Consider the following 18,454-nt stretch of genomic DNA (forward strand, 5'->3'; position numbering starts at 1 on the left):
GCATTGATGATGACGTCATCGGGAACGACATTCATGCATGACTATATAAATCTTGTGTGTGTCGAATCAGCGAGGTTCTGAAGAAAAAAAATCAAGTGTCTATATTTTTAATTAACGGTAAAATCCAAAGAGAAGTATTGACAAGTGGCCAGACATATAATTCAAAGTTGCACGAAACCGTCGAAACACACGACAGACGACGCGATAATAAAAATAATAGCCTATTGTATGTGTAGAGACGATGCCTGGTCGGCGCTGCACTGCTAGCTTACCACTTTCTTCCATTCACCACTGTCGAGTCAATTATATACATCTGATCAAAATAATATTATTTATAACTTGGTATAAATAGTGAAGTGACCTCTACTCCGCCCCTGCGATTCTGCAAATGAATGTGGCTACACAGCCTATCATTCCAATACGTTTTTCTTCGCCACATTCACATAGAGTACACTGTTAATTTTCATTGCAGTTAATGGAATCACTGATATTTGTTAGGTGTGTGCAAAACTAGACTTTAAAATTAAGTAGTTTTGTAAAAGTCGGTAGCGAATGTTTCCCCGAGGGTAGTTGCCAGATATCACCAGCTGTGTCCGAAAGATTATGAAAACTGTGTCAACACTTCGTAGCGAGACTGTACATATACGTATAATACCCATCCACGCCAACATATACACACAAACACACACACACACACACAGTATGTAAATACATGGACGTAAAGTACACATAAACACTCACACACACACGTAAGCAAAATATAGACAAAGAGCAAAATATTTACTATCAGTAGCCACCAAAATGTGGATATCTAACAAGAACTGTGTCTAAATTGTTGTAGAGAGCAAATATTTACAAATGCGGCTCCATGGTGGGGTAGAACATGGCACACACTGCACTTCCGTCTGCCTGCCCTGAACCATCAACGTTGATGTGATCAAGGTAAAGAGAATTCTCTTCACCTTGGATGTGATGGACGGCGGGGACGTGGACACACCAGCGATGGTCGCCAGGCCACAATCTTTCCGTTTCTGAAGTCACATTTTTCTCTCCCGCTTGTTCTTTCGCCATTCTCACCATTGCACCTCTGAGTGGTGCTAGGTCCTCATTGATAAATATCTTGATGTTCCTTCTTTTCAATTCAGCTTTTTTCCTCAGAGGTTCATTTCTCTTCTCTCTACAGCAGAATCGAAAGATCAAGGGTCGATCACGGACCCGCGGCTTCCCGAAGCGATGAACCACTGAGATTTTTTCGCTCTTGTAGGTCGACGCCCATGTTCGAAGCAAGTGAGGATTTGAGGGTGGTGGTGGTAGGGGGACTTCAGCAGGAGGATATAATTATAAGCAAGGGACGAGGCTGCCTGCTGTTCACTCACTCGCTCCTGCTCGTCGGGATTAGACAAGGTGTGTGTTTGTGCTGTTGGTGGTGGTGGTGTATTTCTTTAAATGACTGCGTGTGGTGGGTGAGGTTTTTTTTTTAACGTAAGAACACAGGAACTTAGGGTGTCTGGAAGAGGACGGTTGGTCTATATATACTAAACAGCTCACTCCTTATCATCCATGAATTTATCAAACATCATCTCAAATGTATCTATGGTACTGGCACTCCCAACGACTGCCAAGCCTGTTCCACTCATCCACCACTCTGTTGGTAAACCAGTTCTTATCTGTCTTTGTTGAATCTGAATTTATCCAACTTAAAACCGTTGCTACATGCCCTACCTGGATTTTACAACCAAAATCCTATCAATATACCCCTTAATGAAGCCATATACCCCATAATGAAGCCCTTCATCCATTTATAAACTTCTATTTAGTCTCGTAACCTTCGCCTTTCAGAGAATGCAGATTTCAATGTTTATCTCACACATAATGTTTCTCACCCCTTTAATCATTTGTCCTCCTCTATACTGACTCTAAAGTCTTGATATCAGTTCTATATTAGTATGACTAAAATTGGACCACGTAATCATGATGAGGTCTAACTAGTGCTAAGCATGGTTTGAGGATTGCAGCGCTCTTATTGCTTTCGATCCTTAAAAATGAAACCCAGCTACGCCAATGCACCGGAGTGTTTGTATAGTAGTAACAGTAGTAGTAGTAGTAGTACGTGGCATTAGTAGTAGTAAAAATTGTCCTTTTCACTCTATCCATCTAACCATTTATCTCTCTCCTCAGTTCCCTGGTCCGCCACTTCTCCAGGAAAGATCACAACCCGCACAGACCACGATGGCGAGCGATCAGAAGGTGGCCTTGGACTTGTTCCAGCGGCCCTACGAGGTGAGGGAACAGTCCGGAACAGCATCCGAGGTGTTATTCTTTACCCAAGTTCATTACTTTTCGGATTGCACTAGTTTTACCAAACAGCATCCGAGGTGTTATTAACTACTAATGTTCATTACTTTATGGGTTTTTGTATTGCACTAGATTTAACTAAGTAGAAATAAATACAAATTCGAGTACTTCACCTTGCCGGGCGTCAGGTGAGGTGTAGGTGAACCATCAAAGACAAAGTGCCAAAGTGTGCCAAGTACCTCTGTCGAAACTCATTTGCACACTACCTATATCTGTCTCGATCGTGTTTGTGTCCCTCCCCCTGACATCTTCCACCGCATCTCTTCTTTTTTTTCCCCCTTCCCTCCCTTCCCATTATTTACCTCAGAGCCGCCCTATCGACGAGGCAACCCCCATGGGAGGAGGACCGCCGCCCCCCGGCCCGCTGACCCTCGCCCGCTCCATCCCGCGAGGCAGCGTGTTCTCGTCTTTCTTAGAGAGTCATCGCCTCGCCGCTAAGGAGCTCTGTGACTACCTCATGCGTGAGTTATAAAGATAGAGGTATTCAGGTGGGAAGCTGGGTCAAAATGTCTAATTGTGCACGACGTCAGTATGAAGAGGGAGAGAGTGTCTGGTCAAGAAAGTAAGGTCAGTCGCTCAAGAGCTGCCTACCTATACCTGCCCTAAACTGCAGTCACTACTATTTGCACTTCTTTGAATGTTTTGATATACTTTTTCTTGCTCTTCCCTCCCCCTCCGATAATCGCTGCCGTCATTAAAATTCATATGGTGCAGAAGCCTTAACAAATTATCACTAGGCTCATGAAAAAATAAACACAACATCTATGGAAGCATTCAGTGTGGGTGTGTAAGCTTCAGAGTAATGAAGAATATGGATATTCGAATCACACGACACGATCCCTCTCGACTCGTGTGTTTTGAACATTCGCAAGAACCGAGCGATCGAGGTTGGAAGTCAACCAGCCAGCCAGTCGTCCCTTAACTCTTGGATAGTAGTCACACACCAATCAATATCTCCACCTTATCCCTCTTCACGCTTCACTTCGCCCCGGCAAACAACCCCATCACCCTGCGGCCGTCACCCCATCACCTTTTGAAACCTTCAGAGCAGCAGCATGGCCGTACAGATAGTCATTCTGTCAGATGGGTAACACAACATGGATGTTATTTTATTAAACGGTATAGCTGCCATGATTTTTTTTAAAAATTATTGACAATGTGATTGTAGGACTGACCGTTATGAGACAAAGTACCGCCTCGTGTGTTCATTAAAGGAAGGTTAGGCTACGTTTGTGCTGGAACTCGTATAGGTCGTTGGGCAGTAGGCTAGTTAGTTTTATATATTAGTTAGGAGTCCGGTCTTCAGCTTGGAATGATGCTGTTTAAATGTGTAAGTACTGGATTATATTAGTGCATGTGAATTTCATCATTATATCTTTCTCTCTTCCCCTCCCCCTCCTGTGCTATCTCCATGTATATGCCAAATGGATTAGTTTAATTTTGTACCCTGGCCGTTAGTTTTCTCCCCATTTCCCCATCAGTAACTCGATCTTCCCGTTTTCTTCCACTACCTTGCCTCGTCCACTAAAAGTGCATATGAAATCGTCGTTACCTCTTTATCCCCTCTCATTCTCCTCCTTCTGCCTCTCCTAACACCCCTCGCCCCCCACCTACAGAGGCCAGCAATGTGAGGGAGCTGAGCCTGATGGCCGAAGGGGTGCGCGAAGTCCTCAACGAGAAGCTCTTCATCTACGCAGTGTCCTCCGTGATCCTGACGCAGCCGGTGAGGACGGGGAAGTATACTTGGAATGTGTGGGATGGTGTGTTTGAAATGTTTAGGAGTGTTTGAATAGAGGATGTTTTCGAGAGAGAAATATATAAGGGTCTAGCTAGATACAGGGTTTCTTGAGCAAGAGTGGAGTGACTGCAAACCTTGAGTGATGGTGTGCATGGCCCCAAAGAAATCGTTGCTAAATGTAATGAATGATCTAACTGGAGCGAGAGGGAACCTTTAACTGATAAGTATTAGTGTAAATACCATGCCTGAGACCTTTAAAAGTTTTCATTAGTTCTCCCCTCCTCCTTCCCCTCCTTGCTTCCCCCCCCGTTTCAATTCCTTGCCAGGGGCTTATAACTTCATATTTTTCATTCTCCTTCTTCCCTTTATCCTCTCTTCTCCCTTTTCCCGTCCTTTTCTTCCCTCTTCCATCCCCATTTCCTTTTTCCCCTCTTCCAGTTCTCCCCTCTTCCTTTTTCCCTGCTTCCCATACCCCTTTCCCCTCTTCCATTAACCTATCTGTGCTTATGTGTATGTATGTGATTGCTCTTCAGGAGATGAGGGCCCTACAAATCCCCAGCATCGTGGAGGTGTTCCCGTCCAGCTTTGTGCCACGGACCACCCTGGCCGCTATGGAACAGCAGGCCCGGCAGCCCTCCACAGCTTTTGAAAGCAATGCCACAGCCCAGGTGAGTCGGAGCTGAACCCGACTTGCTATCCACACTTGCTATACTGTCGTAAGTACCCACCACAGGCCAGGCAAGTCAAAGAGCAAGACAGCGTGTTACCCCTGTAGCCTTGCATACATTGATGGGTCCAGTCTGCATAATATATAGCATCTTTGAAACTATTCATATATTAAACTTTGCTCTTTTTTTTCCTGAACTCTTGTATGTGTCTTCATTCTTCTGAAATGCAGAGATTTTTTTTTCTACTCTTTTCTACTACTCCCGGTCCCACACGTCCTCTGCGTGTATCGAAACATGAGAAATTAATCAAGACAAAGAGAGGGTTTTGCCATCTGCTCAGGATTGAACCCACGACCAACGTGACGGGAGAGCCACTACTTTACCAGTCGGCCAAAGAGGTACCCCCCTCGCTGAGTGGGTTATGGGAGGCTCACCCATCAGGCCTAGTCGCCGCATTGTACACTTCGATCCTCATTTCAAAAAGCTGTTAGCCTTCCCCTCAACGTCTCTTCCCCTCCATCTCTGAAACTTTATTCATATATAGAACTTTCTCTTCTGAACTTTAGAATTTGTCTTCATTTTTCCTCCTTTTAAAATCGTTGGTACTCTTCCCCTCATCATCGCTTCCCTTCCATCATGGAAGCTATTTATTTTTATATTTAAGTCTGATTTTCTCTTACTTTGCCAGTGTGGGTGTCTCTCCATCATTCTTACTTTCCTGTCAAGTATTTATTAAATATTTATTGCACTTTCCCTCAATATGTCATATCATCCCTTTCAAGGCCTTCCTTTCTCCTTTTTCTCATCTTCTATTCTACCTTTCTCCTTGTTCCCCTCTTTCATTCTTCTTTTCTCCTTCCTCTTTGATTCCCCATTCTGTGTTTCCATTCTTTGCCAATGGCTCATAACTACTTTCACTTTCATTTTCTCCATTTTCCCCCTTCCATTCTCCCTTTTTCCATCATTTTTCCCATCTTCCATTCCCCTATCCTTTTTCCCCTTCTTTCACTTCCCCTCTCTCCTGATCCCCCCTCCATTCTCCCTTTTCATCTATTTCCCCTCTTCCATTCATCTTTTTTCTCTTTTCCATTTCTCCATTTTCCCAAACTTTCTTCTCCCCAAAAGTACAAACTTAGAAATCTCCTCTTCCCCTTTTCTGTTCCTCTTCCATTTCCTCGTCCTTCACCAAGGCCTTGTAACAACATACCAATACCTTCTCCGGCCCCCAAGGATGCCATCATAACAGAGTACGGCCCGGAGTGGTCCAGCACCCACCTAAAGCCAGAGCACCGTGTGGCCTACTGGCGCGAGGATTATGGCATCAACGCCCACCACTGGCACTGGCACCTTGTCTACCCTACCGGCATGAACATGGAGAGGGACCGCAAGGGAGAGCTCTTCTACTATATGCACCAGCAGATGCTCGCCCGGTTAGTAGAAAAGTTGTAGTTGGTTTAGGAGGGTATCCAGACCTTCTTGTTCCCCTCTTCCCTTCTCCTACTTCCCCTCTTTGCCTCCCTATTCTGTGTCCTGATTCTTTCCCACATGCTCATAACTTCTTTCTTTTTCCCTGTCTCACTTTTCCTCTCTTCCATTATCCTTTCCTCCCTATTTCCCCTCTTCCAGTTCCCCTCTCCATTTTCCCTGCTTCCAATCCCCATCTCTCCTTTTCCTCTCATCCATTCTCTTTTCTCTAATTTCTCCTTCTTTCCCGCCAGGGGGCTTTTTTTCCTTGTTTTTTCCTTGTGCTGCCTCCTTTTCTATATAAGAGGATATTCCCCACTTAAGATACCCCTCAAAAAAAATTCTGGAGCTGCCATGACTTCGTGCCTTAATCAATCGATGGACCCTCTCAGACCATCGTAATACTGAAGCGTGTTATTCCATTCTCTTGACAAATCCTCAGCTTCCATTTGCACCTATGGGAAGTCAGTTTTAAGCCTCTCCCAAAAAGTAATCTGAGCCATTTCTGCCCATGCCCCATAAAAAATCCTGGAGCCATTTCTGCCCATACCTCTCAAAAAAATCCTGAAGCCATTTCTGCCCATGCCCTAAAAAGAAATTTATTGCCCATGATCATCTGACCTAATATCTAAACCTTCATCACCTCACAGCTATGACATGGATCGGCTGAGTGTTGGCCTGAGCCGTGTGGAGAAGCTGGCCAACTGGCGCATTCCTATCCCTGACGGCTACTTCTCCAAGCTGACCCTGGACAACTCGGGTCAGATGTGGGGCTCCAGGCAGGACAACACTCTGGTTCAGGTGAGCGTGACTGTGATGTAGCCTTTACTTCAACACACTTCCTTTATCACCTTTGAATGTATTATGATCATGTTGCATGAATCTTATTTTTTATTGTATGATTTTTTCTCATAACATAGCTTTTTGTATTTTCAAAAGCATTTACTTTTTATTCATGTCATTGTGATTTTTCTACCACTGCAGAAATTCAGACGGGATGGGCTCATGCTGGATGTGACTGACTTGGAGAGGCAGCACAGCCGACTCATGGATGCCATTCACCAGGGTCACCTAATTGATGTGAGTACACCTTCCCATCCCTGTAAGACTAGTTGAGGTGGCACAACTTGAAATCCCAATCACTCAATCCTCTCCCCAGAATGACAGCACGAGATCTTTCTCGGACAGAAGGTTGATGGTTAATGTCTTTGCCTGCATTTTTTTTCTGCATGTTTTAGTACAGTCAAGTCTAATTTTTGTTGTCCTCCTTTCCTCCCTCAACATTTTTGGAAGCTTAATCATTACAACTGTCTTAACATGGAACACTTGCAAACCTATCCAGACTGTGATTGTGAAAATAAACTTGGGAAAACATTAGTTTTTCCAATTTAATGGAAAATTTAATGTTTGAATTTAATGTTTAACTACATCTGGAAAGAAGTTTAAACTGTTGACAATTTAATTCTGACTAAATAAGGTAGTTTTTTGAAAGATGTAAGTAGTTTAGGGAAGGATGTGTCTGTATCTTGGCAAGCACACCCCAGTCAGTAAGAACCCTTCCTCTTCGATACCAAAACACTCACCAGTTTTCATTACCTGGAACACTTAATTTTGTACTTTCTTTGCCGTGCAGCCAATGAGATGGAAATGAGCTTCGAGGCCATGTGCTGGTATTTTGTATGCCCCTAACTTTACTTTTCCTATCCATGCAGCGTGAAGGCAAGCTGGTGAAGCTGACAGATGAGGGCGTGGCTCCCAAAAGGCGGGGAATCGTCCTGCTCGGGGATGCCATCGAGGCAGACCGCAAACTCGGCCTCAACAGCCCCTTCTATGGAAGCCTCCACAACCAGGGCCACATCATCATTTCAGCTGCCCATGACCCAGACAATGCTCACAAGGTACCCGGGGCTGTCACATTTTGTTTACCTAAGAGAAAAAATTTGCACAGTCTTCTAAACACCTATCCCCTATTCTTCAACAACACTCAGATGTCCCCTTTTTCAACACTTAAACATCCTCGGTCTATCCTTCACTTAAAATCTGGACTGGAAACTTCACATCTCTTCTCACTAAATCGGCTTCCTCGAGGTTGGGCGTTCTGTATTGTCTCCGCCAGTTCTTCTCCCCCGCACAGTTGCTATCCATATACAGGGGCCTTGTCCGCCCTTGTATGGAGTATGCATCTCGCATTTGGGGGGGCTCCACTCACACAGCGCTCTTGGACAGAGTGGAGTCTATTCATCTCATCACCTCCTCTTACTGATAGTCTTCTACATCTTAAATTCCGCTGCTATGTTGCCTCTCTTTCTATTTTCTATCGATATTTTCATGCTGACTGCTCTTCTGAACTTGGTAACTGTATGCCTCCCCCCTCCTGCGGCTTCACTGCATGCAACTTTCTACTCGAGCTCATCCCTTTACTGTCCAAATCCCTTACGCACGAGTTAGCCAGCATTTTCAGTTTCATCCTTCACGCTGGTAAACTCTGGAACAATCTTCCTTCATCTGTATTTCCTCCTGCTTACGACTTGAACTCTTTCAAGAGTTTGGTATCTGCAGTGTAACTCGATTGACTCCTTTAAAAACAAGCTCGACCGTCACTTCCTTAAACTTAATATTAACTAGAGTTGAAATGCAACATTTTGGAGCCATCTGATTAATATAGAATCATTTAGGTTTAAGGACAAACCGCCTAGTCTGGACCATGGGGTCTGTGTGGTCTGATTTTCTATGTAAATCCTTTTGAAGTTGACCTCCCTTTTGGCCACTCCTCTGAGGGCTTTTTGTGGGAGCAGCGAATAGCGGGCTTTTTTATTGTTTCCTTTTTTTTGCCCTAGAGCTCCTTCCTTTGATGTAAAAAAAGTTATTATAAATGGAGACATTATTATTGAGGGATAAATTATAAAGATGGGGCATTTCCTTCCTCGTAAGTCTTGGGCATATCTTTGTTCCCGTTTCATCTCCTTCATCACCTTTGCCATAATGGCATAAACTTTACATTTTCCTCAAAACCATGATATATCACTTGACCAATCCTCCTCATTACTAGCTTTCACTCTCGCTTATTTGCTTCTTTGTCTACCCCATTTAGCAGAGGTGGCAACCCACTAATTTTTTTGTTAGCCCACAATTCCTCTAACTTTGTTGGGTATTGTGCAAATTTTCCAGCTTTGCCAGTCTGCTATTGCAAATTTGCTAATGCTAATGCTAATAAATTTTTTGGTCCACTAATGAAGTCCGTAACAGTCCGCCAACTATTTTTTAGTCCACTAACCCTTTATTGATAGTTAAAAACATAATTTACAATAAAATTACATTACAATTTATATATTTATTTATTTTATATATTTTTGCATAGAACCAGTTTTAAAAAAGGCAAAATGCAGGGACAGGCTGTGACAGACTGGCTGTGCAACAGACAGTTCTATAATATTCCCGCCCACGCAGCCTGTCGCCTACGTGCTGTGCAGACCACTTATGCATCAGAGATCTAGAATAGGGTGGCCTGATTTCTGAAAGTGAAATCCAGGACACTTTAATAAAAAAAAACATTTTCCAGGATAGTGCATGAAATTCGGGACATTTCTGCGATGAACCATTAAAACCTGGGACAGTCCCAGAAAATCTGGGAAGTCTGCCCACCCTAATCTAGAAGTTTTTCCACACAAGAATACTGTATTCTTGAATTTCTCGAAAATTTCATTTTTGGCATTTTTAAAGTTTGCGTTAGCAGACTATAGCTTTGGCATTCCGCTAACCACAAATTTTTTGTTAGTCTGCCATTAGTGGATGAGTGATTAGCAGACTTAAATTATGGAATGCCCACCTATGCTATTAATTTTTTATATTTTTTAGTACTACCCAAACCTTCCTCACAGTAATAGTACAGGTAACATTTGATTTACACGAGTTTAGTTTACGCGTTTTAGAAATAATGCGGGGTCCAAAATCCAAATAAATGTTTAATTTACACATTTTTTTCCACTTATACGCAATATTTTATGGAGTGGCCACCAGATGTCTCACACAACTGGACTTGCATGGCGCCGCGGCCACACAACTGAGCTAAGTTCTTCCCACGCACCACTTGAACAACAATACAGTACCCACGCTGCCACACTACTCAACAACAACAACAACACCACCACCCTCACTGCTGTGGAGTGGCCACCAGATATCTCACACAACTGGACTCACACGGCGCCGCGGCCACATAGCTGAGCAAAAAGATACAAACCTACTTCTTGTTTGATTTACATTGTTTTTGATTTACGCGACCTTTTCAAGGACACAATACCCGCATAAATCGAGTCACCTGTATAACCTTAACATATTCCTCTTAAGCTAATGACATATCCTCCTCTTCATTATCCACTTAAACTCTCCTTGTTTACCCTCTTGTATACCCTTCTCTCTGATTAACTTTTCTGTTTATGCTTCTTCAGCTTAATGCTTTCTTGTCCATTCCCTCCCCTCATACTGCCTTCCCCTTCACAGGAGAACCTTGGCGTCATGTCGGATTCCTCCACAGCCATGAGAGATCCCGTGTTCTACCGTTGGCATAAGTACATTGACGACCTGTTCCAGGAGTACAAACTCACACAGCCGCCCTACACCATGGAGCAGGTAAAGATGCAAGGATACATTTGAAACTTTTATTAATGATCAAAATTACATGCAAAAGTTTTCTTGTGATATTATTAGTGGAACATGATTAGCCATTTTTGTAAGCTTACATAGTCAGGGATGTACATGCATCCCCACATAATTATAACTTGATCCTCCATGTTCAAGAATAATATTAGGGACTTGAGATAAGCACAAGTGCAACACTTAGCTTAGCTGACTTGTGTAGTTTCTACTTTCCCTACTTTCCCCACTAAAAAGAGAAAAGTCAACAATCTTGATTACAATTTCCCCTCCACTTATTCCTTTAAGCATAAACAACCTTAACTGAAAAGAGAAACTACAAAGTTATCACTCTTACTCCTCTCTACCTAAATAAGAAATCCAAATATCCCCCTTTTTTCCTTGGCAGCTGTCCGTGCAGACAGTGACGGTGACAGGAGTGGAGGTGGAGAGTGCAGACCGCAAGAACATGCTCACCACTGGTTGGAACACTCAGGACTTTGAGGCAAGCCGCGGACTGGACTTCAATTCCAGTAGGCCAGTGATGGTGCGGCTGACCCACCTTGATCACTGGCCCTTCAGATATAACATTAAGGTGAGGAAGGAAGAAGCAATGCTGACCCCCTGAGCCCCTCTTGATCCTCTTGCTGAAGTCAGGGTTGATAGCTGGTCATCAGAACAGCAGGCGAGTGTATTCATCTGCTGAATAAGAGACATCAGGCAGAGATGGGAAATATGACTGGGTTTACCAGTGATGTAAAGCAAAGATATAAATTATTTAAATTGGCAACGGCGTCAGAATATAAATTTATTCATGATCAATATAGTTCTACTTCTGCCTTAACCCCGCAACCATTCTAATCATTCAATTAGTTACTTAAAACCCTGATTTCCATCATTACTCTTCCTTCTGTCCTACCACAGGTGGAGAACGAAGAAAAAGTAGCCAAGGAAGTTACCATCCGCATCTTCATGGCTCCAAAGTTAAACGAGCGAGGGGTTGATATGAACTTCATGGAGCAGCGCCTTCTGTGGGCCGAGATGGACCGCTTCAAGCAGACATGTGAGTAGTCTTAGAAAATGAGGGACAGATGGGTACAATAAAGACTTTTTACCTAGTCATTATTTATGCAAAAAAATGAGGGATGAAAAAGTAAAACTTGTGTGAGGGAACCGTAAATTACTTATGCTCCCCCAACAATACAGTTCCCTGTGGTAACCCAAATGTCACACCTGCCCTATGTCCCATTGTAATGGAATCTTCCCCACCACAGGCTCATGGGCCAGTGTGGTTGAGATGAGTACCATGGCCATGCACAGCTACAGCGTATGCTGTATAATTAGTGTATAATAAGTAAAAATTTGTCTAAATGGAATTTCGTAACCATGATGCTGATCTTGGTCACATTGGCCTTTGGGCCTGTGGCCAGAAATAACCCATTATCCCATGAAATGTGGCAAGTGTGACATCAAGGCTACCACAATAACTTCTCCATGTTTCCCAGGTGCCCATATATTGACCATCCCCAAAACAAGGATATCATTCATGCATTGCCTAACTTCATAATAACTACTAATAAAATCCTAACTGCTGCTTTCCAATCCCTTAAAACAAATAAAAGCCAAGGACCAGACAATGTATACCCTATACTACTTAAAGAAACTACGAAATACTCCTCTCACAGCCGTAATCAGCGTGTCCTTGTGACAAGGCATCGTCCCTTCGGATTGGAAAATAGCTAACGTAACAGATTTTTAAGAAAGACTACCAAAAAATTATCAGGTAATTACAGTCCAGTTAGTCTCTCTCTCTCTCTCTCTCTCTCTCTCTCTCTCTCTCTCTCTCTCTCTCTCTCTCTCTCTCATTCATTCATTCATTTTTGTTATGCACTTAAACTTTTCATAACTTCATGATTTTATACGAGGTCATTTTATTTGGCGCCATGTGGCCAGTGCAGTTGCAGTGCCATGATTTTACACGCCATAAATTACTTTATAAATCAAAGCAACTAGGCACTGAGGGTAAAGTACACCAATGTATTGCAAAATTATTTACATTAACGATGTGGACGTTTGACTCAATAATCTCATTAGTAAATGTGCAGATGACGCAGATTGGTGACTTGGTTCTCACTGATGAAGACAAAGCCTCCAAGTAGACTTGCATAAAATATCAGCTTAGTCTGTAGATGGGAGATCTTTAATATAGATAAGTGCCAGGCTCTTCAAGTTGGAACAAGAAATAAGAGGTTTGATTATGAAATGCGTGGCATTAAACTCAAAAGCGTTCAATGCGTCGAGGACCTGGATGTCGAAATTGCATCAATGCAACAAACAAAGCAAATAAATGCTGGGCTTCATTAAGAAACTCTTATTAGAAAATAAAGATGTAATACACTTAAAGCCCCGTCCACACGATCGAGCTGTGCCCTCAAGCACAGGCGAGCGGTCTGCCCGTTGCCGGGCTTACGCCTGCTGAAAAACTACTAGTTTTCAGCGGGCACAAGCGGTAAGCCCGTCAACGGGCAGACCGCTCACCAATGCTCGAGGGCACAGCTCGATCGTGTGGACGGGCCGTAACATGGTTCAGTCAGACCCCACTTGGAGAATGCAGGTCAGTTTTGGTTTCCCCATCATGCAAAGGACATCACTGGATTAAGTGTTCAACGTCAAGCAACAAAAATGATCTCTTCCTTGCACAACAAACCTTACGACAAGACACTACTCTTTAACTTATTCACTAGAGAAACGTTGCCTCTGAGGAAAACTGATTGAATGTTTTGAAATACAATGGTTTTACAAATGTGGACAAATCAAAATTATTTATAATCGATGACACTTTGCGAACGAGGAATGACACATGAATGTAAATAATTAAAATCATACTGCACCGAATCTTTCTGTACTAACACTGTAATGCAATGATGGAATTGGCTCCCACCTTCAGTGGTCAGTGCAGCATGACTGACTCCTTTAAAAACTGCTCAACCGACAGTTCAACTCTAGTATACTTGAGTAGAAATGCAAAGTTTTGGAGCCATCTGATTAACAAAATCACTTAAACATTTGACAGACCACCTAGTATGGATCATAAAGTCCCATGTGGTCTGAATTTCAGTATAAATCTCTAAACAGCTGGGTGGGCTTCTCATCGATTGCCCTGGCCGGGATTTGAACCCAGGCACGTATTCATGCCTATGAACACTAACCAGTTCACCACAGGGGTGCTGGTGTTTACCTAATATCAAGACAAGCTTCAGAGAACTCTTAAGAATGTTTAGTGAGAAGGTAAAGATTTGAATGATACCTGACATATTTTCTCTCCCTCACAGTGAAGCCAGGCACAAACACTGTCAGGCGGGAGTCATCAGACTCATCCATCACAAACCCTAAGGACTTTACCTTTGGGGACCTTTTAAACCGGCCATTATCTGACAATCCAGGTGAGTGAAGGATCAGACTGCAACAGGATGTCGAGGAAATACAGTTTCTTGTATTTGCTAATTAGAATAGAGAAAGAAAAGTTGGAGTAGTTTCCTTTTCCATCTTCTATGTTTCTTCCTCCTTGGAGAGATACTTGCATCTTGAAAAAGACTTCACAACTGTAAGAGAAGTTGAATGATGGTTTCAATTGTTTACTAAGGGCGTTACTATGTTGCAGGAGCCCCAGATGATAACCTGTTAAACATCTGTGGGTGTGGCTGGCCTCAACACATGCTGCTGCCCCGTGGTAAGCAGGAGGGGATGGACTTCCAGCTGCTTGTCATGGTCACTGACTGGAAACTGGATGAGGTGTGTATGTGCCTTGTGTGTGTACCTGTAACGGGTAGGTATGTTGGTACATATCATCACGTACATTGGTAATGGTTTTGCTACCTTGTTTGGCGTCTGTAGTTACTAAGATGCTCTACTAAAAAGGTGTGGGGCGCCTACTCTGATAGCATGAAAACGTCCTGCATTGAGGACCGAGGCACAAGCACAACAACCATCAACGATGTCACGTGGTCATAAAATAATACAATGTATAACATACAGTAACTGCATCAATAAACAAAGATGCAGTGATGCAGAGAAGAACAATTGTGCAATTTATATGGAACCCTGTAAATAATATAATGTCAACATACAAATAGAGCGTGTTCATTTAGATGCATACCTATATGACATATGACACGGCCAGTGAAACCCACAGTAACTGATAAATGTATAGGCAATAGCCATGCTTGTGTGAAAAATAACTGACTAACTGAACATTCCCAAATCTACTAAAGTCCACCTTACCAATAAACCAACAGTCCCACTCATCTCTCCACTCTTCTTTCCCTTCATCCTTAATATACATACAGCTGTAACTTCATTCTGGATCTTTCATTCCTCCCATAATTACTCGGCTAATACCCTCAATCATATTTAGATTTCACTAACTTGTCATTCCTTCCTCCAAGTCTTACACTTCACCTCGCCTATAGTGTTATTGGGCAAGCCGGGCCCTTCAAATGTACTTTTCTTTGCCAACACCGCTGTTTAAGAAAACTCCCAACATCTGTTTAATCCTCGGCTTCCTAGCCGTAAATCAGACCCTGCCTTACACACAGTACTTACAAACCTTCTTCATTGCAGGTCGCACAGCCAGCTGGGAGGCGCTCGTGTGCCAATGCTGCCTCTTTCTGTGGCGTCCTGGACGCCCTCTACCCTGATGCACGTCCCATGGGCTTTCCCTTCGACCGCCGCCCCATGCCGATGCTGAATGGCCAGAGCCTGGATAGAGCCGAGGACCTGACCAGATTGAGTAACGTGGCCATGCAGGAGATCCAGATCGTCTTCACCAACGCCCTGCTGACGCAGCAGGAACACTTGTTTACTGTTTAATGTGGATCCTGAAAAAATGTTAAATAACTTATAATTATGAATGGATCCCTATTGCAATTGATAACTATATTTTGCTGTTATGTCTATTATAATGAATATAATCTGTTAGCAATGTATACTAGTTATATAATAATATAATCTTGGCAATGTATACTGGTTCTATATTTCTCTATCTCCCTTTGGTATCTTATTGCTGTAAGCTCCCCTGAAGAGGCAGACTATTGGAGAAGTACTGCTCGAGTACTGATAATGTATATTGTTGGTGTTGCAGCAGACGGTTTGGATTGTTATTAGAAAGGTAGACTAAAGCAAGTCACTCAATGATATCTCTCACCTCAATAAACTGTTGGTCAGGCTAGGAAATTTCATTCTCGCATTAATATTGCCATGTGAAACCCTTTCATCCCAGCCATGCTTCCCTCATCTCTCAAGTATAGGGCCTACCCACCAATTCATAGCCACCTTCACCTGGGTCACCTCTGCCTACTGCTAAAAATTGGTAAAGCTTAAAAACAAATGCTTATGTTGTTATCCTCCATTGCAATGACTTCTTTCTCTCCACTCCTCTCAAGCCCTTCATCCCACCATGTTGGGTTCTTTTACAAGCCAGAGATATCTTGCACAGGTAACTAAGCAGACCTTGTGTATCATTTCACATCTAGTCTACCCTAGAGAAAAAAATACCATCCCCTTCACTTCCTTTTTGCAGTAATGGCTGTGCACAAATAGAATAAGCCTGCCAAACACCCTCAAGGAGAATGTAGGCTCATCGCCGGGGACCTTAACAGACTTGGGCACGGGACACATAATTGTCAAGACCTAGGGAGGACACACCATATTTAAATATCCATCCAAATTCTTTCACGCAAACATTAGAAATAAGGGTAAATCTTAGGAATAGCGGCTCCTAGCGGGTGCGCGTTTAGGGCACGGTGTGGTACGTGGTAATTATAACATTTATAGCACGTACGACGTGGTTTTGACAAGAGGACAGGCGTGTTTAAGTCACTAGGTGTATTTTTCCGCGCGGGCTCTTCCTTTTCTTCACCCCGGAGCTCGCAGTCTCATCACCCATCGACTTGGAAGAAATCGTGAGGCCAGCGTGGAAAAATACACCCCTTGTGACAAACACGCCTGTCGGCTTGTCAAAACCCCGTCGTACGTGCTAGAAATGTTGTAATTACCACCACACCGTGCCCTAAATGCGCACCCGCTAGGAGCCGCTATTCCTTAGATTTACCGAGAATTGATCCACAAGCATCATGACAAGATAAAACTAGAATGGGGAGTGTCTACTATACTGCGAGAGATAGACATTATGCAACGACACGGTCTATTAAGTGTCCAGTGAGTTGAAAATGAAACTTTGGATATTTGTAATACTACTATGGGGAAAATATGATAAATGAAACAATGGATAGCCTATTTGTGACTATGATGATGCCAAGTTTATTGAAATGGCACTGGTAACCTTCAAGAAAGCACTCGACTCACTCATTCACTACGCTGCTACGAACAAGTGCTTCGAGTATTATTTTTTGACGGCCCCGCGGAGCTCTGCGCAGCGCAAGCGGATCGGGGCCAGAAAGTAATTTCATCAAGAGTAAACGGTAAACTTAATTAGGCCCCTACCTGAACTCCTAATTAAGACCTACACGAAAATGAACTGTATCAGAAATGAAGCAAACAAAAGGTGACCCACAATATCAAATAATTATAACTACCTTTAATGGTACCCTAATCCTTGTCAAATAGTAACCTTGCCTCTTCACAATGTAAGTGCAGCAATGAACCAAAAAATTTGGAAGAGTCTCTGGCATTGATGGAGCAACTAACAACAGACAGGCTGATGTTCTGTCAATCCTCCATACCAATGAGTTATCATCCTCTCCATTATGAACATGACTGACTGCTTGTTGGCTTGTTCACTCACCTGCTTCAGTAGCCACGTGTTCCTCTGGTGACTGTGTTCATGGATGCTGCCACTCTTTACACACTTCATTATCTTCGCTATCTTGGACACGGCTAAGCGCCTCCACTGTCCTCAGAAACGGTCACACCTCCTGAAGGCAGTCCAGCACAGCCTCCCTTGACCGCTTCCATGTCCTGACTGACTCCAAACTTCACATTGCCATTCAACCATTCCCTGAGACGTATTGATACCTGATAGGCTGTCGGCATGCCTTGGAGCGCTGTGATTGGCCAGTACATTTGAAGCAACGAGCGATTCACGAACCTCTGAAGCTTCACTCGAACTGCCTAGACTTTGAGTAACTGTTCTCCTACCGTAGTGCTTGAAAGGGAAAGGAATAAATACGGGATTGAGATAGATAAAAAAAAAATATAAACCACGAGGGTGACAATGAAAACAAACATGTAGACGGAAAAAAAATCAAGAGATTGTGTGTGTGTGTGTGTGTGTGTGTGTGTGTGTGTGTGTCATCTCGCACGTTTTAACTATGAAGGCAAACCAGCGGGCAGCCCCTCCCGACTTTCCGGTGGTTTGGTGCTAATCTCTGGCAGTCTCACTATACGTATATACTTATCACTCTATCCCTAGTCTTTTTTGTGCACCCTGCAAACAATGCTATAATATGTTACCCTCTTTCACCTGCCTTGCGTACCTGCTGGCTACTACCCACTTCAAACTTTTCTCTCACAAAAACTGTTATCTTTGCAAACCATTCTTTCTGTGGACAGCAGCCTTAGAAGTAATGTCAGGTTCACCAAA

General features: G+C 43.2%; 1 protein-coding gene across 1 annotated transcript; it reads left to right on the forward strand.

The window, feature by feature from the left end:
* Positions 1–1,341: 1,341 nt before the first annotated feature.
* LOC126990310 (phenoloxidase 1-like) lies at positions 1,342–15,874 on the forward strand. The gene is made up of 15 exons (XM_050848880.1): positions 1,342–1,404; positions 2,179–2,280; positions 2,663–2,816; positions 3,972–4,078; positions 4,627–4,761; positions 5,992–6,191; positions 6,876–7,026; positions 7,210–7,305; positions 7,938–8,123; positions 10,723–10,851; positions 11,264–11,449; positions 11,779–11,917; positions 14,187–14,297; positions 14,516–14,646; positions 15,475–15,874. Exons 2-15 carry the CDS (start codon positions 2,230–2,232, stop codon positions 15,721–15,723), a joined length of 2,025 nt encoding a protein of 674 aa, XP_050704837.1. The 5' UTR covers positions 1,342–1,404; positions 2,179–2,229; the 3' UTR covers positions 15,724–15,874.
* The last annotated feature ends 2,580 nt before the right edge of the window (positions 15,875–18,454 follow it).

This window comes from Eriocheir sinensis, unplaced genomic scaffold, assembly GCF_024679095.1.
Source record: "Eriocheir sinensis breed Jianghai 21 unplaced genomic scaffold, ASM2467909v1 Scaffold154, whole genome shotgun sequence".
In the NCBI taxonomy this organism is placed as follows: Eukaryota; Metazoa; Arthropoda; class Malacostraca; order Decapoda; family Varunidae; genus Eriocheir; species Eriocheir sinensis.

Excerpts from the sequence above, each read along its gene's own strand:
- LOC126990310 (XM_050848880.1), top strand. The coding sequence starts at position 2,230 with ATGGCGAGCGATCAGAAGGTGGCCTTGGACTTGTTCCAGCGGCCCTAC. Across the intron at positions 2,281-2,662 it reads TGTTCCAGCGGCCCTACGAG|AGCCGCCCTATCGACGAGGC; the intron begins GTGAGGGAACAG and ends TATTTACCTCAG. Across the intron at positions 4,762-5,991 it reads AAAGCAATGCCACAGCCCAG|GATGCCATCATAACAGAGTA; the intron begins GTGAGTCGGAGC and ends CCGGCCCCCAAG.